This window comes from Arvicanthis niloticus, chromosome 10 (assembly GCF_011762505.2).
Source record: "Arvicanthis niloticus isolate mArvNil1 chromosome 10, mArvNil1.pat.X, whole genome shotgun sequence".
Taxonomy (NCBI): Eukaryota; Metazoa; Chordata; class Mammalia; order Rodentia; family Muridae; genus Arvicanthis; species Arvicanthis niloticus.
The window spans coordinates 27,531,587-27,547,954 of record NC_047667.1 but is presented as its reverse complement, the minus strand read 5'-3'; the positions used below and the strand labels follow the sequence as shown (position 1 = coordinate 27,547,954).

The following is a 16,368-nucleotide window of genomic DNA, read 5'->3' as shown; positions in this document are numbered from 1 at the left end:
CACGGTCACACAGCGCTCACCTGGCTTTTACTGCCATCACAGTTTTCCAATCTCATGATGAAAACCATGCCTCCTGTATATACGTTATGGCAACAAAAGTCACATAATTCTCTATGAGTATTGGCTGAAAAACAGTCTTTGGTGGTACATACTGAGTTTCTAAGAAGGTGTAAGCCATATACCTGTATGTGTTAATGACCAAGAGAAAAATGGAGGTGGTTTTTTGCTTCAAAAAAAAAAAAAAAGCTATAAAATGTCATAAACTATTCAGGAGAGTAAGGTGGCAGTCATTATGATTAAAATGTGTATATCCTGTTTCTTAGCAATATCATATAAATGTATACAAGATAATAGAAACAGACAGGTGTAGAGTTGTAACATGCTACACCAGGCTTCATACTTGAGCTTTCTCTTCTTCTCTAAGAAAGTAATAATTAAATTGTGAGGTGCCTGAGAACGTGTACATACATGTTGTCATACATGTATCCTGGAATTAAATCCATGTCCAGATAGAAAACAACATGGGGGAAGTTTTATGCACATGGTGGTTATCTCTGGAAAACATTAATGAATGCAAACTAGAGAAAACAAATCCAAGACAACTGGGCTATCTGTATTTAAGGGAGGAGATAATCAAAAAACAAAGCATGGAAGTGGGGAACATAACTATGCGTACGATTGAACTGCAGTGATCCAGCATAAAATTCTACTCGAAAAAAGACACCTTCAAGTCAGATCATCCACATCCGAATATACTACATCATTCCCCTGAAAACAACATAGGAAATTGGTCAAATCTCAAAGAATATGCTGAAAACCAAAACATAAACATACACAATACACATGCGTGCATACGTGTGCGCGCGCGTGCGCGCGCGTGCTCGCGCACAGAAACCAAAGTGATCCACTAAGAAATGTACACACTGTACACTTATTTTTAGATCTTTACAAATACATGCACACATATTATCTTGGCCTATCTGAATTTTTTATGCTCCATACACACCCAGTTGTTTGGTTTTTGTTTTTTGTTTGTTTGTTTGTTTTTGAAATTCCCTTTAAGATTCTGAGTGGTACTCTACCTAACCCAACCTTTCGTCATCCAAAGTCTAATTGACTAGAGTCCTCATGCGTAAGTGATCGCACCTTCACTTTCCACTGGTCTGCCATGGCGACCTGCATCTGGCACCATGCTTTCCTTCTGCTCTTCTGCTAACTTACTGTTCCACAAGAGGGATGGTTATCCATCCCTCCACCTGGGTCTCTATCCTTTCATTGCTTTCTCAGCATAGGGCTTACCATTTCCAATTAAGCTAGAACCATTGTGCGTCTTTCTGGCTTTCTGTTACCATTGAAGTATTTTTGTCTCAGTATTCTTTTACATGTCTATATATACATATAGACATAACACATATTCCTTATTAATTCACTCATTCAAGAAATTTTTTTTTTCTGGTGGGGAAGACCAAAAAAAAAAGATAAGTAAGTCAAGTCTGTGGTTTGCCAGATAGTGGTTAGTAAGTACAGTGCAGAAAAGCAAAGAGGGGCAAAAGGCGGGCGTTAGGAGGAGGGATGCCACTATCCATTTGGCATGACCTGAGAGGGTCATAGTGTTCAGCTTTTAGCCTCGCCTCTGCCTGCTTTTCCAGTCAGCCACTGTCTCCAGGTCTTGTTCTTGATCACCCAGTAACATTTGGATCGACTTTTTGGTTGCTTTTTGGAGTACTCCTTAGCTCTCCGAGTGCTAAATGGTTTTGTTGAGTCCTAACTTTCTTGTTCCCTGAGCCAGTCTCTTACCCTTACCTTTGTTGGTGGTGTTGCTGGTTGGTTGGTTGGTTGGTTGGTTGGTTGGTTGGTTGGTTGAGGTAAGGTCTTGTGTAGTAGACTGGTCTCAAACTCACTAAGTATCAGAGTCTGATCTTGAACTCTTGATCTCCTTGCTTCCTCCCTAGTGCTGAGATGGTCCCTGTTAGTCTCATACCCAGCCGGCCTAGACTTCTGCAGTTTTAGGTTTAAAACTGGCTTTTGGCATTTACCCACTGTGGATCATGTCATTGATGCTTCTCATGCTTCTGGCTCAGTTATTCTCCTGTGCCTAGAAACAGATTCATGATCTTCTATAGACTGCCCCTGTGTTTCTAAGCGGACACTCAGCATGAGAGCATACTAGAGACCAGGGCTCTTCTCTGACTCTTGATTCTCTCTGACCTGTTTCAGTTTGTCACAGAGTTTTAACCTTTTTTTATTCTATGTTTTCCAGCTTTCTCTTCCTGTTTAGTTCCATTGCTCCTTTTCTCTCTAGAGTTTGAAATGAGCCGTATCTCTCTTTCACAGATGGAGAGCTTTCTAATTCACCCTTGGGGTCCATTCTCTATAGCTATATTTCTCCATCAGTCTTTAGGTGACAGGGAAGAATGAGAAAACCCTCTGTTTCCAATCAGATCCTTCAAGGGTTTCTTAATGAGGGTGAATGGTGAGTAGTTTGGCAGCCTGTGTGGTTAAGGGGATGAACTTTCGGAGGGAAGAATCTCAGTCTGCGTGGTAACCATCCATGTCCTAGAACAGTGCCTGATCTATGGTGGTCACTTAATAAGTGTCTGTGGTAGAATCCAGCTTCTGCTTTTCCCATACTCTCTGCACAAGGACCGTCCATTCCTTGACTGTCTCTTAGGTTTTTGTCCTTAATCTCAAGTGTGCATTTCCTTCTCCCATGGATGCCCTTCTTCATTCCCGGTCAAGTTTCTGCCTCTTTATCCCTGAGCGCTTCACTTAGATACCAGTTCCTCAAGCCTTTTCCTCTGATGTCAAAGGTGCTTTTGTGTTAAATGTCTTCAGACATACATATACACATTTACATTTATTTTCAGGTAGTCCTCACATCTCACTACCTGAGATACACATTACATACACATACACATTTATTTTCCTGGGGTGCCATGTTTCCCCAGTATATAGTAATGCAATCTCATTGTGATTATTTTATTGGTACTGCCTGAGACTTAATGCTTTCTTGAGCAGAGACTGAAGTCTTTCTTACCAGCATGTCCCCTGTGAGGCTGGTGCCTGGGTCATAGGAACTCCACATTGCACACAGTTGCTTTTATTACCTTGGCTACCGTTCTCTGTTCCCAGGGCCAGTACTTGACGTGCTGGCAGTTTCCTAGGACTCTATACCCAGGCCTCATCCACAGTTGCTTCACTACTGAGTGATGGACTCTGAAAGGAGAGCCTTCTGATGCAGCAGTTGGAGATCCTAAGATTCTGAAGATATATTCTAAACACCATGATTTCATAAGCGTTGTACAAGGATACCGACACAGGAGCTTCTTTTGTGAAAGCACATGATAGTGGCCTAACACTTCATAAGGGAAGCAGTGAAGGCTTGCATTGTGTGAACAACGCTGTAAATCACCACACGGCTCCACAGCGTGCGTCTCACTCTCTCAAGTCTTCAGCCTAATTGGGTTAGAAACCGACGTATAGCTCCTGGTCTTTATTCCAGAGATGAACCTCTGGATAGCGTTGCATCAAAGATTCTTACAAGTAAATAATTAATTGGTTTAGAGCAGACTGACAAATATAATTAAGCAATTTATAGTTGAAATATTCAGTCTTTCTCTAATTAGTGACAGAGGACTACCTGAGGCTGTGGTCAGATGAAATACTTCCCAGATGAGTTTGAGGATAAAAGGAAGTCTGGGTTGTTTTTTTTTTTTTTTTTTTTTTTTTCATCATAGATTTCTTCATTAGCAGTAATCACAATTCTAAAATAAAATAGTTTTAGAAAGCAGTTTGAGTTTCACTTAAGCCACGATATTTTGGATGGGAGGGAACTCCAGTGTGCTCTATTGTGTAGTGGGCCCCATATGCTTGTTTCAGTGTTGAAATCTCAGAAAATACGGTCATTCAGACTCAGATGTAAGGGAACAAGACTATGCTACATAGCTGAACAGAGTTTTGTTTATGTTCGCTTGTCAATGGTATCACTAGAATATGTCTTAAATTTTCATAGCTACTTTTGCAAAATATACTTCATTGAACTGTTCTACTAAGTCCAGGTAATAATTTGTAATGCATATTTGAAAGTCAGTTCGATGCAAATAGAAAGATATAAGTATATATATTTATATGTTTTAAACCTGTATTTTGTTAGCCTATCAGTACAACAAAATAGAACCTTATGTAATTAATCCCTTTAGGGGAAGCTCAGAAGTCTATCTGCTAACAAATGTCTTCCTACAACACTATGATTAAGAATGAGATCCATACTATTTTAATAAAATATTTCCAGGAAAGTATACAATACACATAATTCAAATGAGTTATTTCCTTTAAGATGGGAGTATGTCATTGTTCCAACTAATTAAGTCTCTTTTTGTATTTCTAATGCCTTTAGACACAGATTGTCTTCTTGGGTCATTCACTCTGTATTCCTATTCTTTCTGTTTCTGTGCCTTTCCTTTTGCATGTGTGTGTCTTGTACACTCCCGGCGAGGGAATTTTGTCCCCCGTAGCCATGTGATTAAAGTCACTACTCTTGACCAGCAACCATGCCCAGTTGGATAGGTCCTGCATTTTCCTGCCACATGGCCTTTTCAAAGACTAGGCCAGGAGAAAAGTCTCTTTGACTTCTTGTAAGGGCTCGGCAGACTGTGTGAAGCCAGCCCAGTATAATGCCCCTCTGGCTTAACTCAAAGTCACCTGGTTTGGAAGCGTAATTACATCTATACTAATTAATTCTGTCATATAGTAACATATAATCTGGGAACAATATTTCTTTTCTTTTATGCATTCATTTACAACTGGTTTAAACAGTTTTATTTGTTTGAAGATTTCATACATGCATGGAATATAGTTTAAGCTGGTTCATCTTCTGCTACCCTCCCATCTCCCCCAGGACCCACTAAACCGTCTTCCCAACTTCCTGTTCTTTTTTATTATTATTTGTATTCAGAGCCCCGATTCCAATTAGTGTGGACCTTGTGCAGATGGGTGTGGGTCCGTCCACTACAGCATGGACAGCTTACCAGCAGCTACCACATTGCACTGTGTAGCCCAAGGTGACCTTGAACTCACTACCTGTCTCTACCTCATAGATTCTGGATTACAGGTACTACCTCAGCCAGTTTACCGATAAATGTTGTAACATTCACTTGCTCAACTCATATTCAAGGGAAGAGGGATTATATTTCAATGTCTTGGGAATTTGCAGGAGTGAAATATATCCTATAATTAAATTTATCTCTAACTGATAAATTAGCTAGAGTATCAGCCATGTTTTGAGGTGATTGTTATCTTTGAAGAATAAAAGTTAGAAAACGTGTTTACTTCCTTGGTTGGGTTATTTTTTTATATCAAGACACACTTTTACTTATCCAATATAAAGGTTGTATTGGAAATGAAGTCATTTTTGAAATGTCTTTTATACTCTTGACCTCTGCACACTTAAAATGAGAAAGTCTTGCTAGTAGCATCATCTCTCTTTGGTAGGACTGATTTATTGTGTATCAGGACATCCATGTTTCCTATTTCAGCCTGTTGCCTCTGTCAGACCACCAAGCCTTGCCAGAGATCCCAGATGTAGTCTTGCAGTAATGGTGCACGCCTGTGCACGTATCATATAAATTAGCTTTTTGGATACAGTGGGCTATAAAGGATTTTTACAGAGCACTGTTATGTGTGAATTATCCTTTAAATTTTCTTACAATTGTATAGTTTGATAGCAAAATGGTGTAGAACTTAAGGATTTCCTTACATTGAAAATGATATGTCATGAAGACTGTTGTGTTGTCTGTGATGTGACTAGAAGGTTATACGTAAATTCTGAACTGTGTGTACTTGGGGAAGGGAGAAGATGATTTTCCATGTTTGTGGTTCCTAACATTGGGAGATGTTGATCACCCTGGATGAGAGCCACCTTTGCAAACCACCAAGCACATCCTAGCGGGAATGCTAGAAGAGCTGGGGGATAGTCACTCTTTTGTCTTAAGCTTCTTAAATTCTTTTATTTAGTTTTGTTGACTTGTTTTTTTATGGCTCTTGTGAGTTTTCTTTATTCATGTAAAAATTAAAACATCTTCGTATCTTTCTGTCTCCTGGTCCAATATTAACAAAGAGATAAATATTTTTGTTTACATTTGTGATCATCTGTGTCAGGAGACCCTGAATTCCTGATCCTCCTGGTTCTGCTTCCCAGCTCCTGGTGTCATAGGTGTATGCCGTCATGCCCACCTTCTGATTTTTAAAAATCAACTTTACCTAGAATTCTCTATGCAGAAAGGAAAACCCCTGAGCTGCTTAGAAGCATTTCTCAACTCCCTTAGTAACAGATGCTTCTAAGAGTTGCTAACCTGTGATGCAGGAACCTTTCCTTGTGTTTTTAAATTTTTTACTGATTTTTTTTTTTTTTTTAATATTCTGAACAAACTTTCCTGGTGCTGCTATACCTGTGTTTAGAAGACAGATTATAGATGAAAGAACATTGTGACTTGGTGGGAAAATACTTTACCAAAGTGAGTAAAATATGAGATGTCAGTGGGCGTGTTCAGTGGCCTCCTACTTGCCAGGCCCATTACGCTTTACAGCTTAGAAATCAATTGAGAATATTTGAGCCTTTTTCTGACCACCCAGAGTAAAAGTCTTCACACACTGTGTATTGGTGTAAGACTAAAACTCCAGTTGATACATGTTTTACCCATGAAGTTTTCGCACACCTGTGTAGAGCAGGTGATTGTACATCTGAGTCTGGAAGTTCCTTATTATATGTTCAGAAGAAAATGTTTCCTTAGAAAACCCAATAAAGGTTGCACTAAATAGCCAGTTACAATTTCAGAAACAATTTGTCTTTTCTGTAGCAAATCTCTGCCTTCAATTCTTTACAATAATAACTGCAAAATGGTGTTTTATAAAAAAATAAATGCATTATCATTCCAAAGGTGTCTGGAGATATAACATCCCTGCTGATGGTGAATATTTGACCTAATTACAAGTTGCTGGCAGAGAACTCCACCTGCCGACATCTCACATGTGATCATGTGTATATTAAGTGACCCTGTAAGGATCTAACAGCCTGTTTTTTGCGTTCTTCCTAACCGAAGAGTTGAAGGATATGACAGACTGTAAACTTACAGTCTGGTTTTAAGTGTGAAAATGTGCCTAAAAGACACTTACGTGTTATTTGCTGCTGAAATTGTTGAGGCACGACGAGTACTTAGAGGTGGAGTGACTATGTTAGACCACACCCACATTCTGTCTAATGTAGAAGGGAAATTGACCAGCGTTGTTGAGTGACTGGCTTAAGGTCACATAGCTAATTATTGGCAAACCTCATATGATTATGAGGTTCTGTTCTTGAGACAGGGAAGCATTGTTAGAGGCACATGTAAACATTCCAAGTAGGATTCATTGTATTTAATGTAAGTCACCTCTTGGTGTTGTTTTTACTATTTAACCACCGTAGTATATTTCTAAAAGTTGCTTTATGTAAGTTCCAGTAGGAAACCATATAATTTTGGGGCCCCTTGACCAAAAAAAAAAAAATGCTTTGAGGTTAATGGGTCCTTAAACCAAGTGCCTGATACAGAACCAGCATGGGTACCTGTGTCCATGACACTGCCTCTGAGAATACCAGATGTTTCCTCACAAGGTTTTTTTTTTTTCTTTATAAAGATTAGCATGTATAACTACAGGCTTATATTTTTATATGCCATGGATATTCATACCTGTCTCAAGTCAGGATCATTTTTTTCCTTCTCTGTTAGGAGTGTATGTTGGGTAGTTTCACTGAAGCTTCTTCAGAAATTTCTTGAGGATGCTAGAGATACACACATGAGCAGTGAGACATGAGCAGTGTGCGTGGGGCTCCAGGGTCTAGAATGCAGGAGCCAAGGTTCCCCTACATTCGAAGAATAGTACTGAGCTAGCCAGGGCTCATGTATGCATGGGTTTAGTGTTAAGCATTCAATCTGAAGGATACTTTACAATTAAAACCAAAGATGTTTATTAAGATATATTTTCTTAAAATCTGAATGGCAGCTGCTTGTATAAGCCTGTCTTTTATAGCAATAAGTCACTTCAGCAGTTATGTAATCTCATGTTTGTGCTTAAGTTTATAACTTAATTTAGCTTTGTGTTACATCTAGTTTTTCTATTGAATTAAAACGAATGTTGTTAATGGTGGTAGAATATGCATACAGTATCTCAAGGTGAGCATGCTTTATAAAGACACTAAACCCATGCAAAAGTTATAGCCAAGTGATTCATTAGACCTGAGTGGCAACTTTGTCCTCAGACCTTTACATATTTTATTTGGAGTTTAAAGACATTGTGTTTCATAGCGTGAACATGGTAAATGTGCCATAACACATAATCTTTCATGTAAATCCTTTGATATTAATTTCTAGAAACTTTCCTTATGTCAGTTGTTGTTTATGCATGTTTTTTAAGTCTCCCATGGTTGCATTAGATGTTTTATAATACAGAATTAAGTATTATTACAGAGGATACCTAGCGTTCAGAAAGTAGGAGTTTTGAAAAGCAGTGCTATCCTACTAGAGGATAAAAATTACCGTTTTAAAGAGGCAGGTAAATCAGTATGTTGAGCACTGCTGATGTCAACCTTACAGTATTAAAAATGAGTCAGGTTTCCGTAGCTTTGGGCTTCACCCTCTTTTAGGAGGCAGGCAACAGTGCCACCATGAGAACGGATAGGTTTGCAACATTGTATCTGTTGGTTCCTCAAATAGCAGAAGCCCTCCTTTAAGACTATTAGACAAGGCCAAGCATTTAAGGAGACAGTTTAGAAACTGAGAAAGACCAGTCATATAATCAGACTTTATTGCCTGATAGTCAGTTTCATGTTCTTCTTCAGTGAGATTCCTAAGGTTTGCCAGGTCAGCATGAAACTGATGTCAGGTTGTTTTCATCATTTTTTAAAAATAAGAAACAGTATCTGAGAAGAATATATGCAAACAGTCATCTTCTCCACCCTAACGTGCATTTTGTGACCAGTGTTTTTCAGTGTCCCTTTTATATTTTGTCTTTTAATCATGAAACTTAAAAATAAACACACACACCCATGCACATACACACACTAACAATATTAAAGAAAAAGAGGCCATGAATTTGAAAGAATTCAAGGGGTGGGGGTAGGGTGGGGTAACATGGGAAGGTTTGGAGGGAGGAAAGGAAACAGGGAAATAAGGTAATTATATTACAGTCTTAGTTTTCTAAAATTATTTAAAATAATAAACTGCTAAGTTGATTATGGTTATGATGAGCTTAGACTCTGTGTTAAAGCATTAAATTTTTCTTCTATGTTCTAATGTCTGCATGATGCAGTATATCTTTGAATGAAGAGACCCGGTGCCCATCTTTCTGTTGGCATCAGTCAGCCCTCTGATGTGTTAATGTGGCATAGGGGGAGTGCATGCACAGGCTTTATTGGATGCACTCCAAGTCTCAAGGAAAATTATGTGTAAAGAACTGAATTTTCAGTAGTGTCCCCTTCCAGTGAAAACTGATGCTGACACAGTCTGCCATAAAAGAAAACCTTCCTATTGAAACCCAAGATGGGCATTTTTCCATAGTTAGAAAGATGGGAGTATGCTTTTATTATTACCTGATCTTTTAGAATAGCTTACTGATTTATTTCATTGCTAATGAAGTTGCAAAAAATAATTGATTTTTCAACCATGTGCTATGTAGGGAAAATTAGCCTAGTATTCTTACCTCTTTAAAACAGACTTTTTTTTTTTCTTCCTATAGCATGTGGGCACAGTGGAAGCAGGGCACTGTTTGTTGCTGATGGGAAAGGGTTCCAGTAGTTTCTGTGTAGCTCTGCCTTTTTAGCCAGCCCCCAGCTGACCACAGGTGCGACTCATAAGGGCTGGCTTTTCACTTTCTCAAATGTAGTTTCTTTGCCTTCAGTACCAAAAAATTAATTGGTTGAACTTTTCCAAATGTGGTTTTCAAATACAGTAAAAAAAAAAAAAAAAAAAAAAAAACAGGCTTGAAATTTGACATGTTAGTACATATGCTTCACAGAGTTTAGAGTTTTCGAAAGCTTTGTGGAAAAAGCTGCTTAAAGGCACCATTTCTTCATGCTGGTAATTTATAAGTACTATTCAGTAAGAAACCCACTGCATTTTGTTTTTAAAAATGATTTTTATATACAGAATATCCAGGGGGCCTGAGAGCTTGGTTCTTGGTATGCTGCTTTTGTAGTCTCCTAACAGGCTTAAGAGAAGAAAATGGACGGCACTCTATAGCCGTGGGCTTCCGGTTGTTTTTAGCAATTTCCCTATCAGTCTCTGGACCACTTTCTCCTACAGCCTGTTGATACTCTGAGCTCTTTGCTTCGGCTTTCCTATGACAATCTAACTCTCTAGAATGTCGATTCATTCATAGGCCAGGTTTGTCGTGTAATGGAATTCTAGAGTGAAGACATTTGCCTGAAGCAGAACTGTCTGTCTTGTTTGTTTGTTATTTCAATTTTTTGTTGTTGGTTTTTAAGACAAAGTCTTATGTGCCAGGCTTGCTACAAACTCCTTATCTAGCTGAGAATAAGCTTGCCCTTCTGGTCTCTGGCACCTGTCTCACAAGTGCTAAGATGACAGGCATGCAACACTATGCTTGGTTTTTTGTGATGCTACGGATGGAACCCAGGGCCTCATGTGAGCTAGACACACACTATCACCTGAGCCATATACTCAGTAAGAATGGTCTTTTAGCAAGTCTACTTTAATATTTCTTCATTTTTTTAAAACTGTAATCTTTCTTGAAATGAAATGAGAGATAAATCATTTTAGAGAGATGTATTTTTTAAGTAGTTGGACATTACAGAGTAGTAATGTTCCATAGCTTAAGAATAAATAGGAAGAAATGTAAACTGTTATGTCAAGTGAAATTTCTGGAGTCATCTTAGTATAGAAAATTATACTTTAAAAAATAATAATGGGGGATAAAAGTTGATGTTTTTCTGATTTACTGATTCTCAATGCTGGAATTCAACTTTAAGAAATCTGAATTCTCAGAATCACTAATTTTTTTAAAAAATATTTTAAACAGCACTTTAAGAAACAAAAGAGGCTAATTCCTGAGAGAACCGTTTGGAAATACTTTGTTCAACTCTGCAGTGCACTGGACCACATGCATTCTCGAAGAGTCATGCATAGAGGTAAGAAAAGCATGGGAAATCTGCACCATCATCTTAAATAATATACGCCGTCAAGCATTTTAAAATAGCTTCCATTCAGTCCACAGCGTTACCTGTTTTTGATAATTTATGTCTAAATTATAATTTAGTGGGACGATGAGCGTTAAAGTAAAGCCCTGCTTGATTATAAATAATGGCAATTATGCTTTGCCCCACTTCTCTAAATACCTTGCTGGTTCTATGGGTAAAGAAAGTGAAGCTATGGGAAAGCAGGGTATGTGCGTGAGGAAGAAGGTTTGTTGTATCTCCTTCAGACGAGTGCACTGTGGCATCCCAGACTCTTTCCATATCCAGCCTCAGTCCTTAATGCATTCTTCATGATCAATCCGGTTGTTGGGTAGAGATAATGTAGTCAGTCACTAAGTGGCTGATCTACTGATTTTGGGGTGTCAAATTCTGAAGCAATTTATTTAAGGAATCATGATTTTTAAAGCCATCTAATAACTACAATGTGTATAATATTAGGCTATGATTTTATAACTTGTGTAAATATACCAATTCCATTTCAGTAGCATGTTATTTAAAACTGTTACAAAGGGGGCACAAGTTTATTCTGTGTCTTAAATTTTCATTCATATTCATTAATTGGACTGGGCAGTTCGAAATATATGAAAATGATTCAAAATACAGTGAGTGGTTCACAGTTCAGACTTTCAGATTTAATAGACATTTTGAACCCTTCCCCAGAAGGGAATTTCATATTCCTTTCAGATTCCCCAAGTTACAATATCTCTCACCTGATCTCTCCATTTATCCACAGATATAAAACCAGCTAATGTGTTCATTACAGCCACTGGGGTAGTAAAACTTGGGGATCTTGGACTTGGTCGGTTTTTCAGCTCCAAAACCACAGCTGCACATTCTTTAGGTAAGAGACAACTTCACGTTTCAGTCGGTTATGTGTGTGATTGTGTTGGTCATTGTTTAAAACAGGTATGGCGGCTACATGGAACTGATTGCAGTCTTTGTAAAACTCTCATAGGAATCAGCCGCTCCTGACAGGTGCTCACAGTTCCCTGTTACCTTTTACACGATGCTTGGGAACTTCTGCTTATCTGAACTCAAGCAGACCCTGAGGTTTTCTTGTTTATGCTGGGTTTTTAAAATAATACTCATAAGCCTGGCATTTCCTGTTGCCATGGAGAGCTCCTTTTATCTTATTTGTAATGGCCGTGAGATAACTTAACAAAAAACTGTATTTTGGAAGAAGTCTTCACTGAATATTTTTTTTTAATGCCAGAGGTAATAATTCATACATGTTTATTTATCCAATGGGCATGTAACTGTGATAAGTATAAGAAAGAAAATGAAGAGGAAAAAAATTCTTTTTTTTTATAGAATGGAAGAAATACCCACAGTTGATTCATTTTAGACTTAACATTATTTTGATGTCCTTTTGTACCTAAAACAGAATTAGTGTAACTACCAACATTGTATTAGCAATGGAAAGAAAATCATTTTGGGTCAGAAATGATAACAATTCCTAAAAGAAATGCTTTTTAAATTATGTTAAAAGTGAAATACCTCGAGACTCTCCAAGTCACCTTTTCCTTCTAGTGCATATAAGACACAGGAAATGGTTTTTAAAATAAGAATTAAAGCAAAATTAAGTTGGCCTTAATTTAGTTGTGTCTATCTTTGGCTACCATAATTTCCTTGAAAGTCACTGATTCTCTGAAAGCAGTCTTTAGATGTGAAATGAGGAGCTTTTAAATGGACTATTGAAGACCAGTGACTTGAACTAACCAAAATAGTTAAGCGTCTAGAGAACAGTGGGTTGGAGACATTTAAACACTTTTGTTTCTGGCATTGTCCCTGAGATTCTGTGTGCCTCTGAATCTATCATGTATTAACATTTCGTTTCTAGAATAGACTTTGGCTTGACATACAGTGTGGTGGAAATGCTGACGTTTCCTTGACTTTCATTTTGTTAGTTATGGAGGACATGCAGTTCCTCAGTGACGGCCTGGGATACTTTCCTTCACACTCCATTCTTACGGTCACATAACTGCACTGCCTTTTCCAGGTGTAAGATTTTAATCTAAAACCTCGTAAGGAATCAGCAAATTTGCATAACACTTTGATAAAGTTTTATGTGGGAAGTTACAGTTCTTACAGTAGGTGTGGTAGACATTTCTAGGAAGAAGCCATGGCCCCTCACACTAAAGCCACCGCCACTCTATGCTGCTCATCTGATTGCTAACAACACCCTGTTGTTAACTCACTTGAAACACTAGCTGATAATTGCACGTACACACATACTAATTGAATGTGCCTGTGCACACGTGCGTCTTGTTTAAATGCTGTTTGGCAGTCACTCTTGAGCAGGCTGTAGTGTTCGAGCTTTACTGAACTAAGGATTAATTTGAAATCCAGATCTGAGCAATTCAAAGTGGATTCAGTCTGAGGCTTACTACTTTTTACAAAAGTTCTATTTGGGGATTAAAAGCATATATACCTCTCCTGACTTGGGTAATGTGTCAGTCTAAATTATTTGATATGGAGAATAAAGTGAATTTTAATAGATTTAAGAATTCAGTAAGGATTTCCCAAATCAACTCTGTTAGGGTCGTGTTATGTATGCACATACTGATGCTAGGAGTCTAAGGAATCCAGGGCACTTCTAAACTGCAGCCAGGGAGGGAGAAAAACAAGGCTCTTTGATGATGAATCCATAATGAACTAATTTCTTTGGTAATTTTGTTTTTCATCCTGGGGAGGGGGATCCCAATTTTTAAAACTTCTTTTATTCTTGCTGATCTCTTGTGCATAGTGAAGATTCTGATGGTGTGCAATTGATGTTCCCATGGCAAAGTGCACTGAATAACTTAGTAAAGTTTGAACTTCAGCTTGTGTCAATGATCATTGGACCAACAGAATCAGGGATCGTCTCTGCTACTAAAATATGCATACATATATATGAATGACATAATAGAGCAAGAAATAGAAGTGCTGACACACCTTTAGTTGTTTATGGCAGGTTGGCCCTATTTTTTACTTCTAGAGAATTATTACTTTCTGTTATATACATTTATTAGTATAAGCACATTTGTTGGCTTCTAATAGTTGAGCATGAGAAGTAATTAAATGTATGGCCACCTATGCGAATTTATTTTGCTCATAAAAATATGGTAGAGCAACTTATTTCTTGAATAGTGATGCATTTTTCGGTTTTCCTGATGGTAAAGTCTGTGGCATGCTTAAAATAGGCCTAACTGTTAGTGAAACTGAATAAGATGCTAATGCAATTCATAGAGAAAAATATTTTTTAAAAAATGGAAGCCTAGGATCTAGCTCGTTGGCAGAGTGCTTGTCCAGCATGCACTCTGACCTGGATTCTATTCTCAGCAACTCATAATACAGGCACTGTGCATGCCTGTGTTCCCAGGGTGTGTGGGGAAGGCAGGCAGAGCAGAGGTTCAAGTTCATCCTCTGCTACATAGGGACGTTTAGGCCATTCTGTTTTACATGAGACTCCATAACAATAATAAATGAATTAATAGAAAGAAAAAAGAAAAATGAAAATTACCTGAGTGTTACAGTAAAGTCAATGGTGGAGCCAGATTTAATTTTACTTTTGCAAGGAACTTATTTTTGTTTTGTTTCTAGAAATTTAGTTTATGAATGCAAAGCTCCCAGATTCTGTAATGCATGCAGCATTTCTACTTCCCCAAAATATATGCACTTGTTGAGGAATCAGAACATCCTCCTGGAATCTTTTCTTTTTTAATGTCTAGAGGAGATGGGCTAGCCTGTGGCTGTTTCACCTGCCTTCATTCTGCAGCTTTTGTACAAACTTCATCTCTGTAACTACTCAGCATGCAGTGTGAGCTCTGGGGCAGGCACTCACAGAGAAGACCATGTCTCTAATCAGCCTCACAACCTATTCTGAAAAATACGACATCATGATAGCAATATTAATAATCCCTTCAATAGAGAGGTTAGCAATTACAAATATAGAATCTGATGCGGGGGTCCCAACCCTTGTCCAGCCCTTTATTCAGTCTCTGTGAATCAACAACCAAACCCTGGGGCCTCAGTCTTGATTGCCTTGTCTCCTCTACTCCGCATCCCACGCTCGCGTGGACTCTAACCACTTTGTAATGATGGGCTGGGGAAATGGCCCCTGTTTGCTTCTTGTCCTCTTCTGAATCATCTCACTCCCACTGGAGTGATTTTCCTTTCCGTTCTTTTCCTTGTTACTTCCATCCAGGTTTGATCTTTCTTTGCTGTTAGAGGAATGTCCTCCCAGACCTTGGTCCAGCATTCAGGGTCTTTTAGAGTTCCCTGGTTTCTAATGCTCTATTCTTCTGATTGACTCCATCTTCCCTCCTTAACTGTGCCTCCCCTGCCTCTGTTTTGTTCTGAGCATGGGAAACACCACAGTATCCTAGACACTACTGGATTTGTGTGCTCACAGGTCCGGAACTCTTTCAGCCATGCCGCTCGTTAATGCTTCTGGAGCCCGTGTTCTAGATTTACAACTTGAGGGACCAGAGCCCAGGCTACAGCAGCACTCAGGTTGCCAGGGGTGACCACAGGGATGGTATTGGCTTGAGCATTCAGAACCAAGGCTTCAGGGGATGTCTTGTGCTTCCATATGGAGCCGGGCAAGCGTTGCTAGAAACTCCTCAGTTTCATTTCCGGTCTGAATTTGAATTGACTTTTAGTTGTGATGTTAGAAACTTTTTACTGTTCCCCTGGTTTTCTTGGCCTCAGCGTTTAGCTGTACGATTCCATAAACTATGGGTTGCACTCCATAGTTTAGAGATTCAGGCAAGTCTTTGTCTTTGTGACATGTATTCAAAGCTGAGGAAGTAGTAAGATGATTTGATGCGCCAAGAAGGAAGAACGGAATATAGTTAGCAAGTGTGAAGTGGGGCAGGCCAGTCAGTCAAAGGATCAGAAAGAGAGGCTACTGTCACACAACCTGAGCAGTGACTGCTCAGCCTCACAAGGAGGGCAAGATGAGCTCCAGTTTGCTGGAGCAGTGGAAGGGAGGGGCGGAGCCAGATTTAGGAGACATTCACATTGTTGTGAATCCTACTGTACTGCCCAGACAAGTTTTTACACGATTTTAATGAACAGAACAGCAGGCTCTGAGTTGAAGCTAGCACCCATGAGTGTCCTTCCTCGGCTTCATTCAGGTCAAG

General features: G+C 38.8%; 1 protein-coding gene across 1 annotated transcript in view; it reads left to right on the top strand.

The window, feature by feature from the left end:
- The window catches only part of Nek7 (NIMA related kinase 7), a 123,534-nt gene that overhangs the window by 80,333 nt on the left and 26,833 nt on the right, over positions 1-16,368 (top strand). Inside the window, exons 6-7 of the mRNA XM_034513221.2 lie at positions 11,068-11,176; positions 11,976-12,083. Of these exons, the coding sequence (XP_034369112.1) occupies positions 11,068-11,176; positions 11,976-12,083 (217 nt within the window). The remainder of the gene's footprint in view (positions 1-11,067; positions 11,177-11,975; positions 12,084-16,368) is intronic.